Raw genomic sequence first — 26,459 nt, forward strand, 5'->3', positions numbered from 1 at the left:
CCTCTCCCCTTCTTGCTCCCCTCACTCTCCCCCTCCAGTCCCCTGGTGACATTTCCTTGCCTCTCTTCTGACACAGAGGCTGTGTACAGGGTGACACATGATGATGAATAATGTCTGCCCAGGGCCTGTAATGACATCAGCAGGGCTGTGGGGCTTTGCAGGGGGAGGCAGTTACTGCATGGGCCATTTGATAGGCTGATATAGTCTGTGATCGCTTTGGGCCATTTGATAGGCTGATATAGGCTGTGATCGCTTTGGGCCATTTGATAGGCTGATATAGTCTGTGATCGCTTTGGGTCATTTGATAGGCTGATATAGGCTGTGATCGCTTTGGGTCATTTGATAGGCTGATATAGGCTGTGATCGCTTTGGGTCATTTGATAGGCTGTTATAGGCTGTGATCTCTTTGGGTAATTTGATAGGCTGATATAGGCTGTGATCTCTTTGTGGTCCCTGTCCCCAGGACTGACATGGGAGATGGGCTGGCTGTGTGTGGGGGCGTAATGATGCCTAAGTGGAGCACTGACTGGTATTGTTCCTCAGACAGTTCAAAGACTCCTTTGTGTTGTTTGGTTAAAGCATGAACACCTGAACCATTAACAGGTATCTGTCATTACCAGATATTACCAGGTATCTGTCATTACCAGATATTACCAGATATCTGTCATTACCAGATATTACCAGATATCTGTCATTACCAGATATGACCAGATATCTGTCATTACCAGATATTACCAGATATCTGTCATTACCAGATATTACCAGATATCTGTCATTACCAGATATCTGTCATTACCAGATATTATTAGATATCTGTCACTACCAGATATCTGACATTACCAGATATTATTAGATATCTGTCACTACCAGATATCTGACATTACCCGAAATCTGCCTGCTCATTTAGTTTGTACACACTTAAATACATATACATAAATACATCACCTGTCTAGTTCACTATGTAACGTTAGCCAATGCTTTCTGACCCTGACACTAACACTTTTTGGCAGTTGTTCTGTAAACCTGGAAAATGTCAATATTTAAATTGTGTCTGTGTTGGTTCAAAGGGCCTCACTGCATTGAAGTAATGAAAGAGAAAGAGAGAAAACAGATCGGAGGTGGCTAAGTCAGCTGTCAACTACAGGTTGTTTCATCAGCCCCTTATCTCCCAGCTCTACCAGGGACCTCACCTCCCCCACAGACTGGTTGGTAGAGGTTAAGAAGACATTTTACATTGTAGTCATTTAGCAGACATTTTTATTTAGAGCCACTTACGGGAGCAGTTAGGGTTAAGTGCCTTGCTCAAGGGCACATCGGCCAATTTTTCACCGAGTTGGCTCAGGGATTAGCAACCTTATGAGGTTAAGTCCTCTCACACACACACACACACACACACACACACACACCCCCCCACACACACACACACACACACACCCACACCACACACACACACACACACACACACACACACACACACACACACACACACACACACACACACACACACACACACACACACACAACCACACAGACAGATTTTGCAGCATCCCCAAACAGAATTAGCATTAAATGAAGATGGGCATGTTGTTGTTGAGCGGCTGCTCTTCTTATTATTCATGTGTCATCTCATCACTTCCCTCCTCCCCAGGTGTTCTGTAAAATGTTTGTCTGCCTGCAGGGGACACCAGTGGAGGTAGGTAGAGTACTGCATGGTGTGGACAGTACTGACTACAGATGACTTTATCAATCCACAAACAACATGGCTCCACTGAGCCTTGAACCTGGTATAGAAAAGGGCTTTGACCAGGTATAATTAAGCAATAAGGCACCTCGGGGGTTTGTGGTATATGGCCAATATACCATGGCTAAAGGTGCGGAGTGCCTGGATACAGCCCTTAGCCGTGGTATATTAGTCATATACCACAAACCCAGAGGTGCCTCATTGCTATTATAAACTGGTTACCAACGTAATTAGAGCAGTAAAAATACATGTTTTGTTATACCCGTTGTATACAGTCTGATATACCACGGCTGTCAGCCAATCGGCATTCAGGGCTCGAACCACCCAGTTTATAACACATGACTAACCAGAGAGAGGATTATTTTGAGCGTGGTGCCGTTTGGTTAACCGGTTTGATTGGTGTTTTATCTAAGCATCCATTGCGCGTGCGCTGTGCATGTATGATGGTTCTCTACTGTTTGTGAACGCATGTATGTTTACACTGGTTAGTAAGCGTGTCACTGCCTTCTGCCATCCACTGATCTGGTGCCTTTCCTTTAGATGAAACTGTGTGGAGCGCTGCTGCTATTCCTCTCTGTGTTTCTTCCCTTCTGCCTCCTCTCCATTCTTCTTATCACTCCCTCTATCTTTTACTCCCCTACTCTCTATTCATCACTTGCCTATCTCCTCCCTTCCCCCTCTCCTTGTTCTTATCCTCCCTTTTCCCACTCTCCTCTCTCTTCTCTCTCTGAGCCATGCTGGGTTGTGTGGCAGTGCTGTGCGCCCCGTCAGCTCTCTAATGGCGGCTCCCACTGTGCAGGTCTCTATCTCAGCCATGGCCTCTAAACGAAGCTGCAATTGCCAGCTCATCAGCCAGGGCGTTCTTCATTCCTTAAGCAGATCTGATCCAGGGCGATAAAGCACTGCTAATGTCTTCCTACGCTGTCTCCAAGCGGCTGTGCAAATCACAATGGGATGGGATTATAACAGCATTAAGAGAGGGAGGGTGCAACACAACAGTGACACTGCACAGGTGTGGCTTTGTGTTCTGCTATCTATCAGCCTGCAATGTGAATGTCCCTCAGGCCTTCTTGTCTATGTCATCATCTCTATGCTCATACTCACTGAACTCAATGGTGATGAGCTGTAGTACCACCATCTCTACAGTTTAGTAGAGGCTTTCACAGGTGTTTTATAGCAATGTCCCCGACTGCGTTGGCTGTGACTCCACCATACAGAGATAATGTGTTGGCTGTGACTCCACCACACAGAGATAATGTGTTGGTTGTGACTCCACCACACAGAGATAATGTGTTGGCTGTGACTGCACCACACAGAGATAATGTGTTGGTTGTGACTCCACCACACAGAGATAATGTGTTGGCTGTGACTCCACCATACAGAGATAATGTGTTGGTTGTGACTCCACCACACAGAGATAATGTGTTGGTTGTGACTCCACCACACAGAGATAATGTGTTGGTTGTGACTCCACCACACAGAGATAATGTGTTGGCTGTGACTCCACCATACAGAGATAATGCGTTGGCTGTGACTCCACCACACAGAGATAATGTGTTGGTTGTGACTCCACCACACAGAGATAATGTGTTGGCTGTGACTCCACCACACAGAGATAATGTGTTGGTTGTGACTCCACCACACAGAGATAATGTGTTGGCTGTGACTCCACCACACAGAGATAATGTGTTGGCTGTGACTCCACCACACGGAGATAATGTGTTGGCTGTGACTCCACCACACAGAGATAATGTGTTGGTTGTGACTCCACCACACAGAGATAATGTGTTGGCTGTGACTCCACCACACAGGGATAATGTGTTGGTTGTGACTCCACCACACAGAGATAATGTGTTGGCTGTGACTCCACCACACAGAGATAATGTGTTGGCTGTGACTCCACCACACAGAGATAATGCGTTGGCTGTGACTCCACCACACAGAGATAAGGATGTGCTCCTGTGGTGGTTGTAGGTAGTGCTGCTGCTGCCTTGGCTCTGGGGTACAGGGGCGGCAGGTAGCCTAGTGGTTAGAGAGTTGAGCCAGTAACCGAAAGGTTGCTAGATCGAATCCCCGGGCTGACAAGGTAATTATCTGTTGTTCTGCCCCTGAACAAGGCAGTTGTCCACTGTTCCTAGGGTGTCATTTTAAATAAAAATTTGTTCTTAACTGACTTGCCTAGTTAAATAAAAAAACGGGGATTGACTGTTGAACCACCTGCTGCTGCCTTGGCTCTGAGGTACAGGGATTGACTGTTGAACCACCTGCTGCTGCCTTGGCTCTGAGGTACAGGGATTGACTGTTGAACCGCCTGCTGCTGCCTTGGCTCTGAGGTACAGGGATTGACTGTTGAACCACCTGCTGCTGCCTTGGCTCTGAGGTACAGGGATTGACTGTTGAACCACCTGCTGCTGCCTTGGCTCTGAGGTACAGGGATTGACTGTTGAACCACCTGCTGCTGCCTTGGCTCTGAGGTACAGGGATTGACTGTTGAACCGCCTGCTGCTGCCTTGGCTCTGAGGTACAGGGATTGACTGTTGAACCACCTGCTGCTGCCTTGGCTCTGAGGTACAGGGATTGACTGTTGAACCACCTGCTGCTGCCTTGGCTCTGAGGTACAGGGATTGACTGTTGAACCACCTGCTGCTGCCTTGGCTCTGAGGTACAGGGATTGACTGTTGAACCACCTGCTGCTGCCTTGGCTCTGAGGTACAGGGATTGACTGTTGAACCGTCTGCTGCTGCCTTGGCTCTGAGGTACAGGGATTGACTGTTGAACCACCTGCTGCTGCCTTGGCTCTGAGGTACAGGGATTGACTGTTGAACCGCCTGCTGCTGCCTTGGCTCTGAGGTACAGGGATTGACTGTTGAACCGCCTGCTGCTGCCTTGGCTCTGACGTACAGGGATTGACTGTTGAACCGTCTGCTGCTGCCTTGGCTCTGAGGTACAGGGATTGACTGCTGAACCGCCTGCTGCTGCCATGGCTCTGAGGTACAGGGATTGACTGTTGAACCACCTGCTGCTGCCTTGGCTCTGAGGTACAGGGATTGACTGTTGAACCACCTGCTGCTGCCTTGGCTCTGAGGTACAGGGATTGACTGTTGAACCGTCTGCTGCTGCCTTGGCTCTGAGGTACAGGGATTGACTGTTGAACCGCCTGCTGCTGCCTTGGCTCTGAGGTACAGGGATTGACTGTTGAACCGCCTGCTGCTGCCTTGGCTCTGAGGTACAGGGATTGACTGTTGAACCGCCTGCTGCTGCCTTGGCTCTGAGGTACAGGGATTGACTGTTGAACCGTCTGCTGCTGCCTTGGCTCTGAGGTACAGGGATAGACTGTTGAACCACCTGCTGCTGCCTTGGCTCTGAGGTACAGGGATAGACTGTTGAACCGCCTGCTGCTGCCTTGGCTCTGAGGTACAGGGATTGACTGTTGAACCATCTGCTGCTGACTAAAAGCCTGCAAATTGTCCAAGGAATTCCAGTGCCCCCCTGTGTTTTTCTTGGAATTGGAACACAACCTAGCAATCCTATTTACCATTTCTTATGTACTACATTTACATTAGAGTAATTTAGTAAACACTCTTATCCAGAGTGATTTACAGAGGCAATTAGGATTAAGTGCCTTGCTCAAGGGCACATCAACTGATTTTTCACCTTGTCAGGTCGGGGATTCGAACCACCAACCTTTCGGTAACTGGCCCAGCGTTCGGCCACCTGCCGCTGCTATGTATGATGGCATTCTTATTCCAGGGGTGGGAGACAATAAGATGGATGTGCATGGTGTCTTTAGAGGGTGACATCAAGGCATGGAAAAATAGTTGGTTCCAGTGAAGTGGTGCCGTTGGCAGTGTGGCCATTACAGTATGCCTACTGTATGTGTTCACCAGCAGTGTGAATAGTGTAACTGGTTCCTTACAATTCATCATTAGGAGGTCTTAGGTCCCTCTCGCCTCCATGCTCTCCAAGCACGGCCTGTCTTTCAGTTTGACTGGCACAAGCGCCTATTCACTTAATCCCAGGAAGGCAGGCTGAGTGTGTGAGTGTGTGAGTTAGTGTGTGGAGCAGGGAGCTGGTGTTTAAGTGTCTCGGTGGTGTTAGCGACACGACAGGCATCAGAGAGCTGTGCTGATACTGATCTGCTCGTTAGACACCATTATTCCCCATGCAGCTCTCACACACCGCCTCCTCCTCTGTCACACAGCTTAGTGGAACGCACCAATCACAACGCCAGATCTGACTGATTGACCCCTGACCTCAACCGTGTGGTGATGTCATAGACAAGGAGGGATGGTCAGTGGGGTAGGTGGTCAGATAATTTGTTAAAACAGTGGTGCATAGGACGGGACCCAAGTCCCTCCACCTCTTGTTTCTCAATCACACACATTCCAGGGCGTGATGAAAGGGTGTCATGTTTCACTGGGCTGTAGTGGAGCCAGCGACCCCAGAGGCTGTGGGCCTCACAGGGGTAATGGTTGTCCCACTGGAGGATAGCTGTGAGGTGAACACGCCAGACCTTACAGCGCTTTGCCCCTGTAGAATAAACACCGACTGGACAGAGACATGGAGAACACAAGTCCCTTCTCTCACTTCACCAGATCAATAACATGTCTGAGAGAGGCCAATAGTGGCTTGGAATATATAAGACTGGTTGACACCATGTACTTATTTGGTCGAAGGCTCTCCAATTACATACACTGAGTATACCAGACATTAGGAACACCTTCCTAATATTGAGTTGCACCCCCCCCCCCTTTAGCCCTCAGAACAGCCTCAGTTCATCAGGGCATGGACTCTACAAGGTGTCAAAGCGTTCCACAGGGATTCTGGCTCATCTTGACTCCAATTGGCTGGATGTCCTTTGGGTGGTGGACCATCCTTGATACACACAGGAAATTGTTGAGTGTGAAAACCCTAGCAGTGTTGCAGTTCTTGACACATACCGGTGCGCCTGGCACCTACTGTGAGGGAAAAAGTATTTGATCCCCTGCTGATTTTGTACGTTTTCCCACTGACAAAGAAATGATCAGTCTATAATTTTAATGGTAGGTTTATTTGAACAGTGAGAGACAGAATAACAACAACAAAAAATCCAGAAAAACTCATGTCAAAAATGTTATAAATTGATTTACATTTTAATGAGGGAAATAAGTATTTGACCCCCTCTCAATCAGAAAGATTTCTGGCTCCCAGGTGTCTTTTATACAGGTAACGAGCTGAGATTAGGAGCACACTCTTAAAGGGAGTGATCCTAATCTCATCTTGTTACCCGTAAAAAAGACACCTGTCCACAGAAGTAATCAATCAATCAGATTCCAAACTCTCCACCATGGCCAACACCAAAGAGCTCTCCAAGGATGTCAGGGACAAGATTGTAGACCTATACAAGGCTGGAATGGGCTACAAGACCATCGCCAAGCAGCTTGGTGAGAAGGTGACAACAGTTGGTGCGATTATTCGCAAATGGAAGAAACACAAAAGAACTGTCAATCTCCCTCGGCCTGGGGCTCCATGCAAGATCTCACCTCGTGGAGTTGCAATGATCATGAGAACGGTGAGGAATCAGCCCAGAACTACACGGGAGATTCTTGTCAATGATCTCAAGGCAGCTGGGACCATAGTCACCAAGAAAACAATTGGTAACACACTACGCCGTGAAGGACTGAAATCCTGCAGCGCCCGCAAGGTCCCCCTGCTCAAGAAAGCACATATACATGCCCGTCTGAAGTTTGACAATGAACATCTGAATGATTCAGAGGACAACTGGGTGAAAGTGTTGTGGGCAGATGAGACCAATCAACTCAACTCGCCGTGTTTGGAGGAGGAGGAATGCTGCCTATGACCCCAAGAAAACCGTCCTCACCGTCAAACATGGAGGTGGAAACATTATGCTTTGGGGGTGTTTTTCTGCTAAGGGGACAGGACAACTTCACTGCATCAAAGGGACGATGGACGGGGTCATGTACCGTCAAATCTTGGGTGAGAACCTCCTTCCCTCAGCCAGGGCATTGAAAATGGGTCGGGGATGGGTATTCCAGCATGACAATGACCCAAAACACACGGCCAAGGCAACAAAGGAGTGGCTCAAGAAGAAGCACATTAGGTCCTGGAGTGGCCTAGCCAATCTCCAGACCTTAATCCCATAGAAAATCTGTGGATGGAGCTGAAGGTTCGAGTTGCCAAACATCAGCCTCGAAACCTTAATGACTTGGAGAAGATCTGCAAAGAGGAGTGGGACAAACTCCCTTCTGAGATGTGTGCAAACCTGGTGGCCAACTACAAGAAATGTCTGACCTCTGTGATTGCCAACAAGGATTTTGCCACCAAGTACTGAGTCATGTTTTGCAGAGGGGTCAAATACTTATTTCCCTCATTAAAATGCAAATAATTTTATAACATTTTTGACATGCGTTTTTCTGGATTTTTTTGTTGTTATTCTGTCTCTCACTGTTCAAATAAACCTACCATTAAAATTATAGACTGATCATTTCTTTGTCAGTGGGCAAACGTACAAAATCAGCAGGGGATCAAATACTTTTTTCCCTCAAAGGCACTTAAATCTTTTGTCTTGGCCATTCACCGTCTGAATGGCACACATGCACAATCCATGTCTCAAGGCTTAAAAATAGTTCTTTACCTGTCTCCTCCCCTTCTTTTACACTAATTGAAGTGGATTTAACAAGTGACATCAATAAGTGATCCCAGCTTTCATCAGGATTCACCTGGTCAGTCTATGTCATGAAAAGAGCAGGTGTTCTTAATGTTTTGTACACTCAGTGTAGATCTCTGTGGTCATTCTGCAAGGACATTGGGACATGATTATGGTATGCTGGTCTTATGTTTGCAGTATAAACAAATGCAAATGTTATGATGGCAACTGATTCCATGGTACCTTGAGTTCTGTCTTCTCCTAGGGGGTAGTCGTGCTCTTTTAGCCCCAGAGCCGTATACAGTAGAGTACTTATATATCTCTATCAATGGCTCTGCTCAACCCTGCTATCTGTTGACTAGTTAGTTGACAGCTCTGAGCTGTATGTTATTCTCCTCCAATGAATAGTTTTCTGGCTGATCATTTGTTTTATAATGGTTCCAAGAGCGGAGAGCTCTTTTGAATTATGCGGGAGCAAGTAAGCTGATTGGAGTGCGGTGCATAGCTACAGAACTCATTATAGCTCTGTGAACCCTGACCCACACTGTTCATGTATTCCTCATTAGCTGTGAACTGTTGTCATGGTTTCACCAAGGCTAGGAACATTTGTGTGGCACTTGGACACGGGTTAGGTGTTGTACCTGTGTTGAAATGAATACTTTAACGTTTGAACAAGTGTATTTATATTCCATATTTCTCTCTAGAGGCTTGCCTGGTCCGTGATTCCCACCCACAAGGGAGACTGTATGGCGGTAATATCATAGTAGCCTAGTTGACAGTTACAAATGGCTGAGCTGACTAATCAGATTAAATTAGGCTGTAGTCACACTTTACTGAGAATTGTAATGAGATTACATTAGATGGCAGCTACTGATGGCCTGCCATGGCTGACTCCAGTGCTCCCACCTCAACTCCTCTCTGGGGCTGCCTGTGATTCCCTGTATACAGGGCTACAGCCTGGATCCAGTTCACACTCAACACCTCAGACAAGACCACAGAGCAGAGCCTGGAATACAAACACATTATTCAGATGGAGCAGGTGAAAGGCATCTACAGAGAAACAGCTCTGCCTATGAACGAAGGGATTATTACAATTATGTAGAGGAACATTGCTGAAATCCTTCACATCCTTCTATGTTATCAGTAATGTCCATGAAGGCATCTGCTCCAAAGAATGGTTTAGTTGTATTGTTCAAGCTATAGATTAGGAACATTGAAAAATGTGCTCATGGTGATGATCATCAATATTACGGATATATTTCAAGTATATTGCCTATTTTGACATGTTTAGTGACCACCTAGCTGCATTGTTTTGTAGTGACTCAGTCCTGCCATTGTGTCCATAGGAAAAGGTCCCCTTCCTGGAAATGATGGTTGGAAACCCCAGCATTATGGGGTTAATGTTAGAGCCACATTCCAACCAGGGGGGAAGGAACACTGGGTTTGATGTCTATGTAAGTAAATATGTGTTTCTGTATGTCTTGAGAGAGTGTGTGTTTGTGTATGTGACAGAGTGTGAGTGTGTGATGATGGAATGAGAGAACAGCATTCTGGCTGGCACCCTGGTGTCTCGGCGACATCATAGTGAGAGTAGTGATGCCATTTGTCAGTGTGTGTGTTTATGCAAGGAGCCCAGAGTCAGATTTTTTATTTTACTAGGCAAGTCAGTTAAGAACAAATTCTTATTTGCAATGACGGCCTAGGAACAGTGGGTTAACTGCCTTGTTCAGGGGCAGAACGACAGATTTTGTACCTTGTCAGCTTGGAGATTCGATCTTGCAACCTTTCGGTTACTAGTCCAACGCTCTAACCACTAGGCTACGCTGCCGCCACTAAGTCTGATTGCAGATTTCACTAGTGGATTACTCCTCAGTGGAAGAGCTGTGGGCCAAACCAACGGCAGTCGCAACGACACCCAACCATAATAGAGATTAAAATGAAAAAGCAAATCAGGAGAATCTAATTAAGTTGGCTGTGGAAGGATTGTGTTTATATTTAGGGGGCCGTTTGGGGCCTATAGGAGGTCCTTTGCATGCAGAACAACTCAGCGTGTGTTTCAGTGAGGAAGACATTCCTCCCTAAACACAGAGTTCCTCGTTTAGCCTGGAAATACAATCAGCCTCCCATTCTGCACACACGGAGATGATGCCATTTTACTTCCTGCCACATTAATGCTAATCTTTTTTTTATTGCAGCGAAAGAGAGGGAAATTTGCCCTGTGCTGCAGAGCGCTTATACTGAGGAACAGGCAGCGTTGTGGAGCAAGCTTTGATTAAAAAAAATACCCACTTTGTAGTTTTTAATCATCTCAGAGTATTAACAAGCTTTGCTGATAAGAAAACAAATAAAAATGAAATATAAAATCAGACAATAAACAAATGCAATTATCTATGGAAATGAATGTTGAAGCTGTTCAGATCAATCCTATTACTCGGGAGGAGGGGATTTGTAAGCACTTACAGTGATTATTGTTCTCCTATCATTGTAAGGTTATGTTTTTATTTTCTTCTGTGTATCCCAGATAGCCGCGTCTTATCCTCCATCAGACGAATGGTGGGGGGGTGGCGACGGGGGGTAAATCCTCCCTCAGGGACTGGGGCAAACTGGCAGTCTGGAACAATGATCCAACATGTCAGATCACACTGTCAGAATCTTTGATGCAGCATCCTGTAAGAGGACACAACTTTGTCCTGTGTGTGTGTGTGTGTGTGTGTGTGTGTGTGTGTGTGTGTGTGTGTGTGTGTGTGTGTGTGTGTGTGTGTGTCTTCGTGCCTGTGTGTGTCACTGTCCATCCAACGTGTGCGTGCAAGCTTGGTTGTGTTTTGTTGTGGATGAGTGTATTACTGTGTAGTTGGACGATTTCCCCCTCTTCCATCATAAGACTTTGAAAAGCCTGTATGTGATCGACTGCACAGCAGGACTGACGAAGTCACAACAAAAGAATCAGTCTTTAATTTTTCCCCTTCAAAGATGCGTGAATATTAATTTTGACCGGGGGGCGGATGGCGTACACAACCATGTGCATTGTTTCACTCTCAGCCGCTATGAATGATGTCACAGTTGTGCGGCATGGGCCCCTTCCCCACAGGACAACCTTTGTTATTATGCATAGTTTGGATATGAGTGTGTGGATGATACAATTGATTGGAATCGAAATAAGGGACTTTCAATTATAACAGCTCGCCAGCCAGAGGCTTACAGCTGTGGTGTTGTTAATCAGTCCAAATGACAGCTTGAGGTTTAGTCAAACCATAATAATGATTAAATATCTATTTAAATCATGGAATAGTAAACCCCATATTGTCACGGGCTTAGACTGAAATTCACCAAATCTCACTGTAGAATGGGCTCATTAAATGCTAAACATCACACGCATGATTGAAGAAGTAATTTGCAAGGGGTTAATTAAGTAATTAGTGATCAGCATGATTCACCATTGTGAGTTGGTTTTGGCGAGATAGTGGTGGGAGAGTTGGAGAGACCGTGTTCCTGCCCAGCGACAGCCCCAGTGAAAGGACCTCTGGGCTCCCATCAGAGAGACAGAAACAATCTCAATTCACTAGGAAACAGGATTTCCATATTCACATTTGGTGACCTACATCTCTTGTCCTCCTCAATAATAAGTCTGGCCCTCCTCAGACAGAACAAAGGGAAGACATTGTTTTCAGGCATTTGTAAAATGGCTGTGTGGCATAGGTTACGTGCTGGCCGGAGCAGGGGGCTCTAGGGCTGTGGCGGGTGAGGCTGGGCCTGGAGAGGCACTCAGTGTGTAGGTGTGAGGAATGCATGGGCAGCTGGACAGCCCTGGTCCGGACAACACCAGCACAATGGACCAGTGTTCTGCTGCACAGCACCGACAGAACCCACAGACCCCACATGCAAGCCACGCAGACCCACTTGGACTGAAAGTCTTAGGGTACACAGATAGAACTCACCACAGAACAGTGACATGAATGTGTCTGAATGATGTGTTGAGGATGCAGCTGTCTACGCCTGTGTCTACGCCTGGGATTATTCCTGGTAGTTGACTGTTGTATCTTCTTGTCTGTGATATTCAGCCACTACAGCAGTAGTCTCTGGACAGGTCTATCTGTGTAGAATCATTGAATGGCTGTCGTATCGTCGTGCAGTATGTTGACAGGTAGTTAAGCCTGTTACGCTGGGCCAGGGGATTGATTAGTGGGCCCTGGTGGGGGGGCTCATTAGCTGAGTAGTGAGAGGGGACGAAGGGAGGAGGGGCAAATTGAAATGGTGTCAGACTCTGATGTGATGGTCTAATCTGGTCTAGCTCTCTGTTTAATTGACAGCTGTGATCTCACCCAGGCTCTGATGAGAGAAACTGGGACTGTTGCACAGATCCCATGAGCCCATGTAAAACTGTGAACTGCAGACGTGTGTGTGTGTGTGTGTGTGTGTGTGTGTGTGTGTGTGCTAGCGTATGTGTGTATTGAGCGCCAGAAGTGAGTGTACTTCAGTGAAACTGCTCAATCACCATGGACACCTCAGGACCTCTGGCTTTTGAAAGGCAGGCTTTATATCAAGATTAGAATGAACATTTCTCCGATCACATTAAGTCGGGGGAATGTTTTTGATGTGACACCAGCCTACTCTTCAAGCCCCCTAATGCTGTTTTGCTCCCTTGTCTCGGTTTGTGTTCTGAGGCTTGACAGCGTGCCTGCTACCTCAGTGATTTGACCTTTACCCCTGAGCAGTGGCCCACGGGAGGATGTCAGCTCAGTGTGAGAATAGCCCTGCTAGACTGTCACCTCACCTCTGTCTCCCACAGTCCTGCCAGCCAGCCTGCTTCTGCAGCGTTGGCCCAATAAGGACATTTCTGGTGCTTTCTGTGGTGTTTTTCTTCTTTGTGGTCTATGATTGTAGGAAGTGTTGTAGAGGTCGACCGATTAATCGGAATGGCCGATTAATTAGGGCCGATTTCAAGTTTCATAACAATCGGTAATCGGTATTTTTGGCCACCAATTTGCCGATTTAAAAAAAATATATATATCTCTTTTTTTTAAACCTTTATTTAACTAGGCAAGTCAGTTAAGAACACATTCTTATTTTCAATGACGGCCTAAGAACGGTGGGTTAACTGCCTTGTTCAGGGGCAGAACGACAGATTTTTACCATGTCAGCTTGGGGATGCAACCTTACGTTAACTAGCCCAACGCTCTAACCACCTGCTTTACGTTGCCAAGGTAAGTTGCTAGCTAGCATTAAACTTATCTTATAAAAAAAACAATCAATCAATCATAAACACTAGTTAACTACACATGGTTGATGATATTACTAGTTTATCTAGCCTGTCCTGCTTTGCATATAATCGATGTGGTGTGCATTCGCGAAAAAGGACTGTCTTTGCTCCGACATGTACCTAACCATAAACATCAATGTCTTTCTTAAAATCAATACACAAGTATATATTTTTAAACCTGCATATTTAGTTAATTTTGCCTGCTAACATGAATTTCTTTTAACTAGGGAAAATGTGTCACTTCTCTTGCAAACAGAGTCAGGGTATATGCAGCAGTTTGGGCCGCCTGGCTTGTTGCGAACTGTGAAGACTATTTCTTCCTAACAAAGACAGCAGACTTCGCCAAACGGGGGATGATTTAACAAAAGCGCATTTGCGAAAAAAAGCACAATCGTTGCATGACTGTACCTAACCATAAACATCAATGCCTTTCTTAAAATCAATACACAGAAGTATATATTTTTAAACCTGCATAGTTAGCTAAAAGAAATCCAGGTTAGCAGGCAATATTAACCAGGTGAAATTGTGTCAGTTCTCTTGCGTTCGTTGCACGCAGAATCAGGGTATACAGAATCTGGCTCGTTGCGAACTAATTTGCCAGAATTTTACGGAACTATGAAATAACATTGTAGGTTGTGCGATGTAACAGGAATATTTAGACTTATGGATGCCACCCGTTAGATAAAATACGGAATGGTTCCGTATTTCACTGAAAGAATAATGTTTTCGAGATGATAGTTTCCGGATTTGACCATATTAATGACCTAAGGTTTATTATATTATAGTTAAGTCTATGATTTGATATTTGATAGAGCAGTCTGACTGAGTGGTGGTAGGCAGCAACAGGCTCGTAATAGTCAAAGGTATATGGTTTAGAGAGAGATAGTCGACGCGTCATAATTCCTGTAATAACTTGTGGCAGAACTTGAAAGGGGTTCCTTCGTTATTTTACCGTTCATGTCTTCCATAGAGAATGTCTTGATCTACTTCAAATAAGGTCTGCGTTTTGTGCTTAAACCGCCTCGGCGTTTTGATACCCGTGTAAATCTCACTAGGTAACGTTTGTCAACATATTTTCATAAATCCACTCTACAAAAAAAATTATCTTCGCTTATATTGATCAGAGTTATATCCTATGGATATCTACACAGTTATACAATTGGCAAGGTGGTGTAAGCCTAAACCAAACACAGACCTTATTTTAAGTTAATCTAAAAATATCCTATGGAATAAATGAAGGAACCGCTTTTCAGATTTTGCTAGAAGGTGTCATGGGAATTGTGACTCGCACTTTGGTAGTCAATTCTTACCATGCCCATTATTAAAATAGGATTTCCTGCATATAGAAATTACAGTTTTTGTTTTCAGCATTCATCACAGGTAACTTAAACTCTATTTTTATTATTCAAACAGTTGAAAGTATTTGTCTCCTAAGCAGACTCTTCAGTATCGTTGTCACTTCAGAGCTGTGTGTGTGTGTGTGTATATATATATATATATATACATTAAAAAAAAAATCACAACGATAATCGGCCGAGTAATCGGTATCGGATTTTTTTGGTCCTCCAATAATCGGTATCGGCGTTGAAAAAGCATAATCGGTCGACCTCTAATGTGTTGTTGCCCTCTCTGCATTACACCACTTTGACTGTCTATGTAGGCTATGTTGTGGTCTATACACAGCCCTTATGCTGTTATGACCTGGATAATGTGGCCCCTCCCCCCTTCACACCACACAGCTCCCACCTTTCTGATAACACACTCTCACCTTCACATACCTCACTCATACCAATACTCTCTTCCGCGTACCTTTCTTACTCGTAACATACTCTCCACATGTTCTCTCTACTACCGCATGGCAAGCGGTACCGGAGTGCCAAGTCTAGGACAAAAAGGCTTCTCAACAGTTTTTACCCCCAGCCATAAGTCTCCTGAACAGGTAACCAAATGGTACGAAGAAAAAAAAAATGTATGAAATGAAATGTATGCATTCACTACTGTGAGTCGCTCTGGATAAGAGCGTCTGCTAAATGACTAAAATGTAAATGTAAATGTAAATTCGTGTATATACTACCTCAATTGGCCCGACCAACCAGTGATCACGCACATTGGCTAACCGGGCTATCTGCATTGTGTCCCACCACCCGCCAACCCCTCTTTTTACGCTACTGCTACTCTCTGTTCATCATATATGCATAGTCACTTTAACCATATCTACATGTACATACTACCTCAATCAGCCTGACTAACCGGTGTCTGTATATAGCCTTGCTACTCTTATTTTCAAATGTCTTTTTACTGTTGTTTTATTTCTTTACTTACCTACATTCACACACACACACACACACATACTTTTTTTCCCGCACTACTGGTTAGAGCCTGTAAGTAAGAATTTCACTGTAAGGTCTACACCTGTTGTATTCAGCATTTCACTGTAAGGTCTACACCTGTTGTATTCGGCGCACGTGACAAATAAACTTTGATTTGATTTGAATCCGTGTATGCCACATGAAGGTGAGTCATGTTTGAGTGTTTGACATATCTGTTTGGAGACTGAATGGTTCCATTGGAAGCCATTTGTGTTGATTTAGTTCTGGAATATTGATTAAGGAGTAGGTTCTGCATTTGACCTCATGACCTGACCTGCTCAATCTGAGTTAGATGGATGACTAAGTGTTGGATGTCATCCCTCATTGTTTGTTTGCCCTGAGCCGTGAACTCTACCTTAGATACGGCCTTAACGCTTTCTTCAACAACCTCCAGATTACTCTCAGTACTCTATTAGCATTTTAACAGTATTGTGAGTTTTGCATTGTAAAACTAGTTATGCTATACCGTTATACAGTTATTGTGTTACACTCTGATTTACCAAATTGATTTCTCAAAGGACAAGCCTTGCGCTGTGTTTGTTGAGTTAGGGTCTGCGTGGGCGACACTGACATATTAGTTCCACCCAGTTGATTTTAGTTTCTTCTTATTCTCAGCAAATGAAATGTAACCTGAGGGGACAATTAGAACTAGCGTACTAGGAATGGATTTGAACGTGTGTGCTGTACAATATACACTCTGCCCTCAAATGTGTTTAGACATACATTGCTGGAGTGATTAACGTTTAAGACCAGAGTGTATAATGTGATCATGTATCTGAGCAACAATGCAAGACCAATGAGATGAATAAGAAATAAGAATCGTTTTGGGGAGGAGGGAAATGCCAAGTGAGTAGAAAATAAAAATAGAGATCAATTGATGAGATAGAAAAGAGTGAGCCAAGGTGGCTGGGGGAGGTATATGTGTTCTGCTGCTGCTTGAACAGTTAGAAAAACGGTGTCTGTCCCCCTCCAAGGTCTGAACACACGCACTAAACATTCCACACAGCCAGGGGGAGAAGAGAAGGCAAGAGTCATTAACATAAAAAGAGGTCCTTCGACCAATCACAGACCGGGAGTGGGAATGTCAGGATGTGCAGGAACTGGTGGGTGTCAGGTTACTGAGCATTCTTCCCTCCCTCCACTGGCCAGAGAGAGGGAGAGAGGAAGTCGGAGAAAGAGCTAAGGACAGTCTCATTCTTGCCCTCTGAGATCACAGTGCCGGAGAATGTGTTAGAATCTGACCTAGTCTTTCTGCCTGGGAGCGAGACAACAGGGAACTTTAACTGGTGGCTAGACACAGGGGTTGTTTCCAGGGCCAAATCTCTGCCCTGTTACTCCGGTCTGGAGTCTGTCGGACTGACTCGCACTATAGGGCTGAAAATGAACTATCTGGTGAGTGTGTAATGTGAATGTTTGTGGGTTTGCTGTTTTCATTGCTGTGTGAACACTTTGGTTAGAACACGCTAAATGCCCCAGCTGGGGGAAAAAAAGAGAGGGAGGGCAGGACATTGAGGGACGAATAGGAAAAAAGTGGTAAGGACTTTAGTAAAAAAGAAAGTGTATTCTTACCTTTTGTTGGTACTCAGCATGAGTTACTTTGTGTGCTGCGCTATGTGTACGTGTCTCCTTATGTGTATTGGGTTGTGTGTTTTTAGATAGAAACGTGAAGTTACAATGCTACACTTACAACGGGAAATGTGGAATAAGGAGAAAATAACAGAAGTAAACTCCCTAGTCTTTTTCATACCAGTTCCTGAAGAAAGCTTAGTGTTCTGTCCTGTATGTTTTGGAAAGGCCCCTCTCTTCTGAAAGGGGAGAATTGGAGGGCTTAAGACACTTAGAAAAAAGGGCTTTGGAACAGCCAGACAGGAGAGAGAGCCATGGAGCTCCGCTGCTCAGCTGACTCAGGAGAAAGTTGAAAGATTAAGATTTTGAGGAGAGAAAATAGTGGAGTGTCCTGCTGCTGGAGTCTTGGCAGTACCGGCCGTTCCTTACTATTGTTTCAAAGTGTTGGCATTCTGTCAGCTTGTAGTGCTGTAATTACACAGGGGTTTGGTATGTGTTTGACAGGACCATACTGTATTTCCGTCTGAGAGGCTTATGCTCTTTAGCAGCACTGGGGCCAACCCCCTGGAGAGGGCTGGTATAGTCCCACTGTTTGTCCCCTGGTCTGGGCATTCACACACACATTAGAAAGCTTGTAATTACACAATGGACAAACACCACTGACATCACCATATATGTATTTAGATGAGGGGAGCTTTTCCTGTAGCTATCTAAAATGAACTGTATTTGATTAGTGACTGTAATGAGGATATGTAGATAGAAGATTTAGGCTACATTTTTCTGAGAGATGTTTATTTCAAATCAAATGTTATTCCCAGACTAGCCTTGATAACCATGCCTTTAGAGAAAGACCTGACAATACAGATAATACTTTGTAACGTGCTAGCTATCTGCTTGCTATTTCACAATGAGGGATTAATGAGACCAGGAAGTGATGCTAGTGTATAAATAGATGAAGTCGTTTCCCACCAATCAGTGTTAGTGAGTGAGCGGGGGAGTTTGTGTTGGTCAAATGAGCGGAGGTTTACTCAAGCCTACAAAGAGCTCAGCTGAGTAACCCTCACCCCTGTTGCCCAGGCCTGACTCACCTCTGATTGACTCACAGCCCCCTGCCTGGGCTCTGGGTGCTGGCATGGAATTCCCCCTGTCACCCCCTAGGAGGTCTGGCAGTGAAACTCCTCTCCTAGTCCGTTCCATCATTTCCCTGAGAGGGATTACAGGTGTCACACAGTCACTGAGCGTAGTAATAATAGACACCAGGCTGTGACAGGCAAGGACTAGTGGGAAGGAAGGTTGATTCAGGTAGGGTCAGTCAGTCCACAGGTGAAATTGTGCACAACCAACTGTGAGTCATAGGGTTTCAGATATAGGATAAGAACATATGAAGATGTGTTAGTGAATCAAATACATACAGTACAGTGTGCTAGCATGCAAATAAATTCAAGTTATTCCTTGTCTTAAATTTGTCATCACGTAGGTGGCTGCTAAACATTATAATTTCCTGGTTTTTCTCAACGAGCTTTAAGTCTAAGCAATGTTACAGAGAAAACTACAGGTTTGAAACAGACCTTGATTTGTGGCTGGCAGTCCTGCCATGGGCCTAATCTCTTAAACACAGTGCACCCAGGCCCTTCCCTAGCTAGCATTGATGGGATCTCTCTCTCCTCCTAGTTCAGCTGCAAACAACTGGACCTGGGGGTAAATGTTTTCTGTTGTAATCAAACCGTGGGTTCCCCAGGGCACCTGCTTTATGTGGGGGATAATTGGGCTTTACTGGAGTAATAAATCAAATCAAATCAAACTTTATTTGCCACATGCGCCGAATACAACAAGTGTAGACTTTACAGTGAAATGTTTACTTACAAGCCCTTAACCAACAGTGCTGTTCAAGAAGAAGAAAATATTTACCAAGTAGACTAAAGTAGAAAGTCATAATAAAAAGTAACACAATAAGAATAACAATAACGATGCTATATACAGGGGGAACCAGTACTGAGTCAGTGTGAGGGGGTACAGGCTAGTTGAGGTAATCTGTACATGTAGGTGGGGGCGAAGTGACTATGCATAGGTAACAAACAAACAACGAGTAGCAGCAGTGCACAAGAGGGGCTGGGGGGAGGGGGGGTCAATATAAATTGTCCGGTGGTGATTTTTCTGAATTGTTCAGCAGTCTAATGTTGAGGAGCCTTTTGGTCCTAGACTTGGCGCTCCGGTACCGCTTGCCATACGGTAGCAGAGAAAACAGTCTATAACTTGGGTGACTGGAGTCTCTGACAATTTTATGGGCTTTCCTCTGACACCGCCTATTATATAGGTCCAGGAAGCTTGGCCCCAGTGATGTACTGGGCTGTTCACACTACCCTCTGTTGCACAACCTTCAATGTTATGTCATAATTACGTAAAATTCAGGCAAATTAGTTTGCAACGAGCCAGGCGGCCCAAACTGTTGCATATACCCTGACTTTGCGTATAATGAACGCAAGAGAAGTGACACAATTTCCCTAGTTTAATATTGCCTGCTAACATGATTTCTTTTAACTAAATATGCAGGTTTAAAAATATATACTTCTGTGTATTGATTTTAAGAAAGGCATTGATGTTTATGGTTAGGTACATTCGTGCAACGATTGTGCTTTTTTCGCAAATTAGCTTTTGTTAATCATCCCCCGTTTGGCGAAGTTGGCTGTCTTTGTTAGGAAGAAATGGTCTTCACACAGTTCACAACGAGCCAGGCGGCCCAAACTGCTGCATATACCCTGACTCTGTTGCACAGAACGCAAGAGAAGTGACACAATTTCCCTATTTAAAAGAAATTAATGTCAGCAGGCAATATTAACTAAATATGCAGGTTTAAAATATATACTTGTGTATTGATTTTAAGAAAGGCGTTGATGTTTATGGTTAGGTACACGTTGGTGCAATGACAGTGCTTTTTTCGCGAAAGCTCTTGTTAAATCATCCATTTGGCGAAGTAGGCTGTGATTCAATGATAAATTAACAGGCACCGCATCGATTATATGCAACGCAGGACAAGCTAGAGAAACTAGTAATATCATCAACCATGTGTAGTTAACTAGTGATTATGCTAAGATAGATAGATAGTTTTTTATAAGATAAGTTTAATGCTAGCTAGCAACTTACCTTGGCTCCTTGCTGCACTCGCATAACAGGTAGTCAGCCTGCCACGCAGTCTCCTCGTGGAGTGCAATGTAATTGGCCATGATTGGTGTCCAAAAATGCAGATTACCGATTGTTATGAAAACTTCAAATCGGCCCTAATTAATCGCCCATTCTGATTAATTGGTCGACCTCTAATCTGGGGACCCATGCCAAGTCTTTTCAGTCTCCTGAGGGGGAAAAGGTTTTGTCGTGCCCTCTTCACGACTGTCTTGGTGTGTTGGACCATGATAGTTCGTTGGTGATGTGGACACCAAGGAACTTGAAGCTCTCGACAGGCTCCACTACAGCCCCACCGATGTTAATGGGGGCCTGTTCAGCCCACCTTTTCCTGTAGTCCACGATCAGCTCCTTAGACTTGCTCACATTGAGGGAGAGGTTGTCGTCCTGGCACCACACTGCCAGTTCTCTGACCTCCTTCCTATAGGTCATCTCATCGTTGTCAGTTATCAGGCCTACCACTGTTGTGTCATCAGCAAACTGAATGATGGTGTTGGAGTCATGTTTGGCCATGCAGTCGTGGGTGAACAGGGAATACAGGAATAAGTACACACCCCTGAGGGGCCCCAGTGTTAAGGATCAGCGTGGCAGACGTGTTGTTGCCTACCCTTACCATCTGGGGGCGGCCCGTCAGGAAGTCCAAGATCCAGTTGCAGAGGGAGGTGTTTATTCCCAGAGTCCTTTGCTTATTGATGAGCTTTGTGGGCACTATGTTGTTGAACGCTGAGCTGTAGTCAATGAACAGCATTCTCACATAGGTGTTCCTTTTGTCCAGGTGAAAAAGGGCAGTGTGGAGTGCGCTTGTGATTGCGTCATCTGTGGATCTGTTGGGGTGGTATGCAAATTGGTGTGGGTCTAGGGTGTCCAGGAGGATGCTGTTGATGTGAGCCATGACCAGCCTTTCAAAGCACTTCATGGCTACCGACGTGAGTATTCATTTGCTTCCTTGGGCACAGGGACTATGGTGGTCTGCTTGAAACATGTAGGTATTACAGACACGCTCAGGGAGAGGTTGAAAATATCAGTGAAGACACTTGACAGTTGGTCAGCGCATGCTTTGAGTACACGTTCTGGTAATCCGTCTGGCCCAGCGGCTTTGTGAATGTTGACCTGTTTAAGGTTTTGTTCACATTGGCTACCGAGAGCGTTATCACACAGTCATCCAGAACAGCTGGTGCTCTCGTGCATGCTTCAGTGTTGCTTGCCTCGGAAGTGAGCATAAAAGGCATTTAGCTTGTCTGGTTGGCTCGCTTCACTGGGCAGCTCGCGTCTGGGTTTCCCTTTGTAGTCCGTAATAGTTTTCAAGCCCTGCCACATCCGACGAGCGTCAGAGCTGGTGTAGTAGGATTCAATCTTAATCCTGTATTGACACTTTGCTTGTTTGATGGTTCGTCTGAGGGCATAGTGGGATTACTTATAAGCGTCCGGATTAGTCTCCCGCTCCTTGAAATGGCAGCTCTAGCCTTTAGCTCGATGTGGATGTTGCCTGTAATCCTTGGCTTTTGGTGGGATATGTACGTACAGTCACTGTGGGGACGACGTCATCGATGCATTTATTGATGAAGCCGATGACTGAGGTGGTGTACTCCTCAATGCCATCGGAAGAATCCTGGAACATATTCCAGTCTGTGTTAGCAAAACAGTCCTGTAGTGTAGCATCCACGTCATCTGACCACTTCCCTATTGAGCGAGTCACTGGTACTTCCTGCTTTAGTTTTTGTATGTTAGCAGGAATCAGGAGGATAGAATTATGGTCAAATTTGCCAAATGGATGGCGGGGGAAAGCTTTGTATGCATCTCTGTGTGTGGAGTAAAGGTGGTGTAGGATTTTTTTCCCCCTGGTTGCACATGTGACATGCTGGTAAAAATGTGGTAAAACTGATTTAAGTTTGCTTGCATTAAAGTCCCTGGCCACTAAGAGTGCCGCTTCTGGGTGAGCATTTTCTTCCTTGCTTATGGCCTTATAGAGTTGGTTGAGAGCGGTCTTAGTGCCAGCTTCGCTTTGCGGTGGTAAATAGACGGCTACGAATAACACAGTTGAGAACTCTCTTGGTAGATAGTGTGGTTGACAGCTTATCATAAGGTACTACGATGTTACCATTTTTAATGTCCAGTTGGTAGGATAATCTTAATGGTAGGTCATCAATTTTATTTTCCAACTATTGCACGTTAGCAAGAAGAATGGAAGGCATTGGGAGTTTGCTCGCTCGCCTCCGGATTCTCAGAAGGATCCCCGATCTGCGTCCCCTTTTCTGGCGTCTTTTCTTCACACAAAAGGCATGGATCTGGGCCTGTTCCAGTGAAAGCAGGATATCCTTCTCGCCGGACTCATTACAGGAAAAGGTTTCTTCCAGTCCGTGGTGAGTAATCGCTTTTCTGATGTCCAGAAGTTATTTTCGGTCATAAGAGACGGTAGCAGCAACATTATGTACACAATAAGTTAAAAACGTAACTAAATTGCACAATTGGTTGGGAGAATGTAAAACGTCAGCCATGTTCTTTGGCGCCGTCTTTTAGAGGCAGAGACGGAGGGAGTTTAGATAAGAAATCCATTGCAGAGCAGAACACCTAGCTAGTCCTACACCAGGCAAAATGGATTCTGCACAAAGAGCAGGATTTTAGCTATGTCTGGTATGGTTCCCATAGCGCTGGGCTTTCTTCTCACATAGCCAATCACAAAGGTTGCTTTGATGCCCTTGGGGCAGTTAAACAAACCAGGGAATGTTGTTGTCAAAGCCTACAAAACTGAACACACATCCACTGATCTTTTATCTAAACATATTGACTGAGGTAGGTTTCTGAGGCGCATGCAGATGCTCTAAAAACCTGTGGAGCTGTGCCACTTCTGCTTGATTGAGCTTTCAATGTCAATCCTGACTTATAGTACAGTAGGCCTATCCACATCTTTTCTGTGTATTTTGGTTCCCCTGAAATGTATCAGAGTGCTCCCTGAATTCCTGCATGGCCTTGTCTCTCACACCAAACCACTGAAATGTTTGGCTGAGGTCACAATGATGTTTCATGCTCTGGAAAATAATTGTATCTCCACTGTATCCCCACTCAAGGCTGTAATTTTAGGATTTATTGTTGGGCATTGTGAGAATTCTATGCAAGATTTTACCATTGTGACTGCCTGTGCTTATGGATGAGAGGAGAAAGTGTTTCTGGTATGTAGATAGGAGAAATCAGAACTGTGATGAACTGGGTGTCCTTCCTTTCTCTCTGTGGGATTACATCAGAGTGGAACTGCTGTCTGGTTTGTGTGTAGTTCCACTGTCACTCAGTCTTGTGCAATGGGCGGCGCTCCAGCACTTTGTTGTAGCCTGTAGCTACAAGAATCAGAGATGTTTTCTTACTGCTGTTGAAACTTGACAGGGAGGAGAGGTTGAAGATCTTTGTGTGTTATTTATCTGTTATTTCCACCTTGAGATGATTCATAAGAGTGGCAGCCACTTTAGTATGCTTTAGTGTTAATGTGTATTTGTGTGACAACATTAGTTTGACTTGGCCTCTGTACTGTAAGTGTGACTGATAAGATTTGAAAGTCCTTAGATCTAATAATGAGTCCTTAGATCTAATATTAATTTCTACATTGGTTGTGTGTGTGTGTGTGTGTGTGTGTGTGTGTGTGTGTGTGTGTGTGTGTGTGTGTGTGTGTGTGTGTGTGTGTGTGTGTGTGTGTGTGTGTGTGTGTGTGTGTGTGTGTGTGTGTGTGTGTGTGTGTGTGTGTTGTAAAGCGTGTTGTAGAAGGGGTGTTGTGACACCTTTGGAATGTGAGTTAACTGACGAGGTGCATGAAGAGGTTGTGGAATGTTCCGGTAAGTGGGCCGCTGAGAGCTGGAGCGAGTAGAAGACGGGCCTGGGCTCGCCCAGAGAATACCAAGGACATGGATCCTAAGGTGTTACATACCAATACATATTTATTGGAATAGCAACAAAACAGTTGAAAAAAAGTTTTTTACTGATCAAGCCTATTTTCTATGAGGAGAGAGTTGTGCGAACATGTTTGTTGTGAGCCCTATTCAGTGACATCTGTGACCTCACCGAATGTCATGTTAGTTATGCTATTTCTGTTGTAGTATATTCCTGTTAAGTCATGTCTTTCAGGATTCTGTTCCGTACATTTTGGCATTAGCCTGAGGTTAGCCCCTCTGTGACTAATATATCTTATTATTCACATTATTTGTCTACAAATTGTCCCATATGGGCCTCTCGCTGGCCTTTTTATGAGGTAGCCCCTAAATGTTGCTCTCTACCTTGTGGAAAACCATTTTAATGGGCGATTCCACGCCAGCGGGAGTGGAAAGTATTTTTGGTGTCTCAGATTGTTCTGGCAATTCTCACATAGAAACTTCATTGGGAAGAAGGATGTTTGAAATGCTTTTGGAATTTGTATAACAAACCATTTTTTTTTAACATCATGGTGAAATTGGCCATTTTAGGCCTTTTTTTAGACCTATACATGCCTCCTGTAAGACCTTATGATCTGTGATCCGTACAGGATACAGACAACATCTTGGTGTCATTATACTACTTATAGTGTCCTCTAAAATATGGAGTACGTCTTGAATTTTACACATTGATTTATTCAACATTACAAATATTAATATTCCTATCTCAAAACTACCCTTTTTGATTTTGTTAATTTTAAGACATTGTTTGGAACAATATACTCTTCAAGTACATCAAATTTCCACAGTGGGCTCTCTGCTACTTCTGAAGCTGGCCCTCGCTACATATTCGTCGCCAGACCCACTGGCTCCAGGTCATCTATAAGTCTTTGCTAGGTAAAGCTCCGCCTTATCTCAGCTCACTGGTCACAATAACAACACCCACCCGTAGCACAAATTCCAGCAGGTATATCTCACTGGTCATCCCCAAAGCCAACACCCACTTTGGCTGCCTTTCCTTCCAGTTCTCTGCCGCCAATGACTGGAACGAATTTCAAAAATCGCTGAAGTTGGAGATTATCTCCCTCACTAACTTTAAGCACCAGCTATCTGAGCAGCTAACTGATCGCTGCAGCTGTACATAGCCCATCTGTAAATAGCACACCCAACTACCTACTTCATCCCCATATTGTTTTTATTTACTTTTTTGCTCTTTTGCACACCAGTATTTCTACTTGCACATCATCATCTGCACATCTATCACTTCATTTTCTAAATTGTAATTACTTCGCTACTACGGCCTATTTATTGCTTTACCTCCTTACTCCATTTGCACACACTGTACATAGATTTTTCTATTGTGTTATTGACTGTACGTTTGTTTATGTGTAACTCTGTGTTGTTTTTTTGTCTCACTGCTTTGCTTTATCTTGGCCAGGTCGCAGTTGTAAATGAGAACTTGTTCTCAACTGGCCTATCTGGTTAAATAAAGGTGAAGTAAAAAAAATTATGTTCGATTTTATGAGGGCCACCAACACAGTGAATGGGAAAATGGATTCGAAGGGAACTCCCTCTGCTGGCGACTTGCTGAATGTGCAGTCCTTAAGTAGTGCTGTGTTTGATTAATGACCTATAATGTCAATTTCTATGCATCTAATGAGTCATATCATTAAAAGCACCAGTGATCTCACTCTGGAAATGTGACGTGTTTGAAGAGTATATTGTTATATAGTTTTGAGATATTAATAAAAATACTTTTAATGTTGAGTAAATGAATGTGTCCATTTTTATTTCAAGACATACTCCATATTTT

The 26,459-nt window shown here is 44.5% G+C and overlaps 1 protein-coding gene across 5 annotated transcripts in view; it reads left to right on the top strand.

Annotated features, from left to right (window-relative positions):
• LOC106573733 (breast cancer anti-estrogen resistance protein 1) overlaps positions 1-26,459 on the top strand; it is a 156,013-nt gene that overhangs the window by 94,447 nt on the left and 35,107 nt on the right. The window contains exons 1-2 of one of the 5 annotated variants that reach the window (XM_082962681.1): positions 17,160-17,405; positions 22,930-23,116. The exons of 1 other annotated variant lie outside the window; for it this stretch is intronic. Coding sequence is in view for 3 of the 4 variants with exons in the window: in XM_082962677.1 (XP_082818803.1) it covers positions 9,755-9,841 (87 nt within the window). In the remaining variant the exon portion in view is untranslated. Of the gene's footprint in view, positions 1-1,648; positions 1,694-9,718; positions 9,842-17,159; positions 17,406-22,929; positions 23,117-26,459 lie in introns of those variants that run through there. 3 more of the 5 variants (XM_082962678.1, XM_082962677.1, XM_082962679.1) reach the window with 3 other exon arrangements.

This window comes from Salmo salar, chromosome 16 (genome assembly GCF_965601325.2).
Source record: "Salmo salar chromosome 16, fSalSal1, whole genome shotgun sequence".
Lineage (NCBI taxonomy): Eukaryota > Metazoa > Chordata > Actinopteri > Salmoniformes > Salmonidae > Salmo > Salmo salar.